This window comes from Ostrea edulis, chromosome 10 (genome assembly GCF_947568905.1).
Source record: "Ostrea edulis chromosome 10, xbOstEdul1.1, whole genome shotgun sequence".
Taxonomy (NCBI): Eukaryota; Metazoa; Mollusca; class Bivalvia; order Ostreida; family Ostreidae; genus Ostrea; species Ostrea edulis.
This window is the reverse complement of record NC_079173.1, coordinates 16,948,018-16,954,424: the sequence shown is the minus strand read 5'-3', so window position 1 is coordinate 16,954,424 and position 6,407 is coordinate 16,948,018. Positions and strand designations below refer to the sequence as shown.

General features: G+C 33.1%; 1 protein-coding gene across 1 annotated transcript in view; it reads left to right on the top strand.

Moving 5' to 3' along the window:
* The first annotated feature begins 583 nt into the window (after window positions 1–583).
* The window catches only part of LOC125666407 (uncharacterized), a 14,391-nt gene continuing 8,567 nt past the window's right edge, over window positions 584–6,407 (top strand). Inside the window, exon 1 of the mRNA XM_048899576.2 lies at window positions 584–635. Coding sequence (XP_048755533.1) covers window positions 584–635 — 52 coding nt within the window. The remainder of the gene's footprint in view (window positions 636–6,407) is intronic.

Genomic DNA, 6,407 nt, shown 5'->3' with positions numbered 1-6,407 from the left:
TTGTTATTTATATTCGATAAATCTTGATTTATAGTCAATAATCTTGTTATTTATATTTGATAAATTGTACAAGATTATCGAATATAAATCAAAATTCATCGAATATAAGTAACAAAATAATCAAATATAAATCAAGATTTATTGCATATAAATAAAAACATTTGCATATAAATATCAAGATTATTGAATATAAATCAAGATTTTCGCATATGAATTGCAAGATTATTAATAATAAATCAAGATTTTTTGCATATAAATCAAAATTTGTAAACTATTACGTACAACGCTTGACACGACATTGTCAACTCATTCATTTGACATCAATTATGTCAATCTCTCGAGCTGTAGCTGTTCCAAGGCAAACCGCTATTTTCAAAGCGATTCATTTCATTTTGAATACAATTTTAACCGTCAGCGATGGAGGGCGCAGCACCCGTTAACTGAAAGTTAACAATTGGTCTTGCACCTCTCCCTTCACAGTTGTCATACTTACAGAGGTATAGAAAAATACAAACCGTGTATAAAAAGCGTTGACCGTTGTGGGGGTCAGTTAATGTGTGTGGATTGGTCCGGTGCACTAAACATGGGGACGTACACCGTGGTATCTCTCATTTTGGCCTTTCTAGTTCATCTAGGTAAGTTACAGCCAAACCGAGAGTCTGGAGCCTCGATTCAGATTCAGATGTAGATTTTTCATTAAATACGGTTGTGCAATTTTACGTTACGCATGTTTGTATTGAAAAAAAAAAATCTTCTTAAGATTGAGTTTCACATTTAATCAGCTTAAACTAATTTGTAGATTTCATGAATTACATTTTTTAACCAAAACTAGAAAATATGTACCTATGTATTTTGTGGAATATGAAAATATGATGGAACCTCCTCATCCTCAGTGATCATGCTTCGAACTATCAGGGTATCAAAAAATTGTCATATAAAACAAGTAATAAGTATTTGATTAAGAATCTTTTCTACACATTCTATTCAACAATATTAGTCTCTTTTCACATTCTGTATACAACATCGTAATAAGAAAGCTATACTTCAATGTATTGTATACGACAAAATCAAACGCACATGAGATTAAGAACAAACTGTCAAACCCAATGGCTCATCCTTAATACTTGAAAAATAATGGGTTTTTTTCTGATAAGTAGACGTAAACATAAACAAAATTCAAAAATCACAAAACCTACCGCTGAAATAAAGCTGACATTCTAACTTATCGTATATTTTTTTTTGAAATGATGGTTGGTTATGTCTAAAGTTCTTTTTAGATATTCTTGTTTTCGTTCAGTTAGCATTTAATTCATGTTCATTCTCTGTTTCTTCATTTCATGGTGCATTTCGAAATACGGTGTCAATTCTCTTTATTTTCGAACACCCTTGAGTTCACACGTTCTTGTAAATGACAAAACAATGATACCCTTTGATTGTATATCAATTTTTAAATTGATTATTGGTGATTTTTTTTTTTTTTATTTCTTCTGGTTTTTATATCATTTTTTTTTTATTTTAATGTTTTGTTATTATAATTCTCTGTTATTGGGGGTAAGAATGTTTAGAATGAAAAGGTTTTTAGCGTACCTTATGAACATAGAAATGTAACGTTCAGGAAAGCAGCCAAGTGTGGCAATCAGGGACACTTAGCAATAAACAAGAAAGGGTTCATGCTCGAAATGACAAATTTCTGATGGATTTATTCCATTATCAAAAACGCATTTATATCATCTTTCACGTCGACAACAATCAGACAGTGATAGATGGACCTGGGACTGATGATAAAACTAAAAACAGAGACGAAGAATCTTCATGATAAGGGCCCATGACATATATTTTTATGTACTAAACAAATATTTGTTTCTTTAAAAATATATGAACGTGATTGAAGAGACGAGAACGTATATTTTACCTCCCACAGCTTATAACACGTTTTCTCCACCACATCCACTGCGCATGACACGTAAAGGTAGCGCTCACACTTATCATTTCTTAACCGGAAAGTAAATAATTCTGAATGGAGTTTACACGGAATTTTAATTTTAGAGCAATATTATTTTTTACGTAAGCCTACCGTTGGAATTTATTCATAATCAGACATCATGACATTCAAGTATATTTTTTTGTTTGAAAATTGAATGATAATTTCAATTCATTAAAAAGAGTTGTCCTTCTTATTTGAAAGTCGAGAACCACGTCATAATGCCTTTCTGTACGTGGTAAAGCTCCTTAAAACTATTGGCAATGAATTAAAAATAACCTGCATGATGAATGTGTTATCTCCCCTAAATGTGATATATCTGATGCGAGATGTTGTTTTTGCTAATGATGATGGTGGTGACTATTATGATGATAATGATATTAGAAGATGACTCCCACTCCTGACAGACGCAGACATAGGTCTACGCCCCATAAATCAAAATACAGAATGTATCCTGGGGGGGGGGGGTGACCTTCTCCAAACACTTAAAGAAAAAAAAAGATTACTGTAAACATGTATATCAAAGTAATTCCACTGGTTTAAAACAAATTAATATCAATCTATTTTCACTAAATTCTGGTTCAATGAATTGACATATTCATTCTTTACTATATGCAGAGACTTGGATTGAATGAATTCATATATTCATTTATTTACCACATGCATAGACTTGGGTATGTTTTGAAATATGTTCAAACATTCAACCCCTCTATTCAGAAATGAACTCGTCCATGCATGACCTAGCGTGCGATACTTGTTTGTTTTGTTTTGAACATATTTTATTGTACATACATGATATACAAAAGGATCAGAAACAAGTTCAAATAACTTACGAGTTCTTCTCCTTAAACATATAACAATATTATTGTAGAAAATTAATGTACAAAAAATTTAAATTGAGCATCAATTGAATCTTTTGGTTTCATGAATAAACGACTGAACATAAGAAAAAATACACTTGTTTAACTCAGAAGATAAAGTATTATTAAACCAAAGTAGAAGGTGGACATCGATAATAACTAGATCATTTAACCTCAGCAAGCTATCCATTAATTTACATCTAGCATTTGAATATTTACTGCAAATAAAGAAGAAATGATAAGCGTCTTCTTTCATACCACAAGAACATAATGGAGAATCAACAATATTGCGTCTATATAGATCGTAATTCAAAATATATGTGTGTCTAAGTTTGGTATGAATTATATTCAGAAAACGAGTACCATAGGAAAAATATGCCGGTGGTTTAGGATTGTTGATATTTTTGGAGCTAACACTCTTACGAAATTGCTTAACTGAAGTAGCTTGTCTTGATTCTATATCAAGTGAATACTTGTTTACAAATATAAAAGGAAAAAAATCATGTAAATATATCTTCTCCTATCATTTTGTAAAACGACATTACATAATATGTATCTGTTTGTACGATGCTCATACTTTGAAATAAGCTCTCTTTGTTTTACGTCATAGCTTTTGAATTTAGGATTATATTGTTTGGAGAACGTTTTCTGTGACATACGATATTTCAAACAAACCGTGGATGTGAAGAGGCCTACACTAAAGTCCTATGCAACATATCCATGTGATCAGTGCGTAATGGCCTTTGGAGCTGAACAAAGTTCAACTCCCAAAAATGTGACTTAATATGTTTTGCCTCTTATTAGTTTCTCTTGATATGTTCAATACCGTTTTGACATATCCGTACCCTATCATACCATATGGTTAAACAATGCTCCGACCCAGATGAGAATCGAACCTTGGCTGTGTGAGTCTTTTTTTTTCTGAAAGGACCGGCATTACCGACTGAGCTATACAAGTCTTTAATTATCCATATGTTTAAAGATATATACATGTATAACCTTAGTACCATAATCAATTAGGTACTTTTGTAAATGAGGAAGTTATCAGGCATCTGAAACAAAGTAGTGTTATCAAACATGCATCGTAACAGAAAACGCCCAGATAAAATGAATCGTGGCTCGTGTTTATGATTTGTTGTTGTATATACTTCATACCTATGAAATGTATGGTTATTGGTCAATAAACAATACAATACAATACGGAATCATCACTGAAGCGCTTTTTGTTATGACGTTTTAGTATAGAGTGTGCAAGAACTTGAATAATCAAGTACATAATGTATCGATGGAAGTTGAACTTTTTTCAAACATTAAAAGAAAAAAATATAATTACTGTGTACTGTATACATGTCTCTGTTGTATACATCAAAGTAATTCCGCAGCTTTTTTGTAAAATGTATTATTTTCATTCAATTTACGAAGTTAAGATAGTGCTGGTATCTTGAAATAAGCTCTCTATGTTTTAGATTATAGCTTTTGAATATAGATCATTTAAATTGCTTGGAGAATGCTTTTGGGGACATATATGTATGTTACTTTAAACAAATCGAAGATGTGGAGAGGCTCATACTAAAAGTCCTATTTAATATATTCATGCGCCCAATGCACAAGTCAGCTAAACATCCGACTTAGCATGAAAATCGTGAGTGAATTTCTTCAACTGCGCGGATTTAGCACCAATATTTTAATTTCAACGAGAAAGGTTCTATCAGGAGTCCTCAAGGATGGAGAATAGTCAGCATAGTGATTATAGAAATACTGCATTTTGTGAGCACTACGCCAAAATAGTCAGAAGTTGACTCACAAATCCTTCGGGTCGTGAAAGTACGTTTCGAAACCCTGACTACTAATTTGGCATAATGCACACAAAATTGTAAAATATTATATGAATTTAAAATGAGATAAAACGTGCACCTAAAACAATATACGTGTAATTTCAAAACTATATATTTGCACGTGATTACATACGAGGCTTAAGTACAGTTTCTTTTCTGCTCTCAACGTACTGGCGCGTTTTCAGGTTGTTGTCCTAATTAATGTCGAAGATGCTTGTAAGGCGGCAAAAAACTGCCATTAAATGATACATATATTGGGGGTCCCAGACAGAGGATGATACGATCAACGTGGACAATATTCTGCAGTCACATAAAACACCTGTGATTTGTTGTGATGTATATAGACTAGACAAACCTCAATGGCGCGTTGTTTTTCCGTACCAAGTAATTAAAACAAAACTTACTGATATAAAAGTCATAATTTATGAACTGTATACATGTATATATACAAACTTATTGGATCTCACAGATAATGACCACAGTTGCTTATGGACAGGACTTCCGGTACCCCCTTTCTTGTATTTTTAAATGTTCAATTCCTTGGGTATTTCGGACGTATTTTTGATAAAATATGTAACTCTGAAGTTACATATTTTATCAAAAATACGTCTGAAATACCCAAGGAATTGAACATTTAAAAATACAAGAAGGGGGGTACCGGAAGTCCTGTCCACAAGCACCTGTGATAATGACACGGGGAGAGGCGAAAATAAGTTACCTTCCTCCCCAACCGTTATGGATATTTTCGTAAATATAGGACAGGAACTGCGGCGATTCACGCCAACATCTTTCATTAAACAGGTTAGCGCTTCATGAAAAGTATGCCGGCGGGAAGCGTTGCAGTTCATACCCTTATGTATTTTCAAAAATGAACTTTATTTCTTATATTTAAATTCTACTTTAATTTCTGTCGGAATTCCCAGCTGTTGAAATAGACGTTAAATATGTATCAAGATTCATACGCGCATTGTTCACAATATTCTCTTTAGAGAAGTCGAGAGGCATAGCGTCGATGAAGGCTATGCCACTCGACTTCTCTAAAGAAAATATGTTCACAACAGCAGCACATTCGTGAAGAAATGGTTATCATTGTGATCTGTAAAGCTACCATGCAGGGAAAAACCACTGGAAATGTAAATATTATGAATAGAAGGTGTGTCATCATGACTGGTGCGAAAGGTCATTTGTTAAAGTCCAAGGTCACTGGGTTTTTTGTTTGTTTGTTTTTTTTGGTTTTGTTTACATGCAACATAGAAACTCAACAGACACATTTGCTAATAACTGAAGCACTGGTGGTTCATTAATTTTTGTCATTGGTGGTCGAGTGGAATATTCTCGTTTATTCTGTTTCTTTAGAACATATATGTCAAAGACAAATCATATCTACATGAAGACTGCTTGGGCATTGTGTGAATGTGACATGACCTTTAATGAAGGACATTTGAACAATTGTCAAGATTACTGAGAAAAATACTGAGATTTTTTACCCAGCGAAAACAAGAGTAAAAGTGTATCTCTATCATCATCTCGTAAATTAATTTCTAGACAAATGCAGAATAGCTCCATTCGTTTAGACAGTCACGTGGCACTCTTACACATTTAGACGTCCGAGCCATATCTGATTGTCCACATGCAAAAGAAAAGTGTCGCTCAAACAATTATCAGTTAACCCCACGTAAAGTCAGTAAGTGATCTACATGGGGACATTAACATGTGGTGTTAATTAGAAAG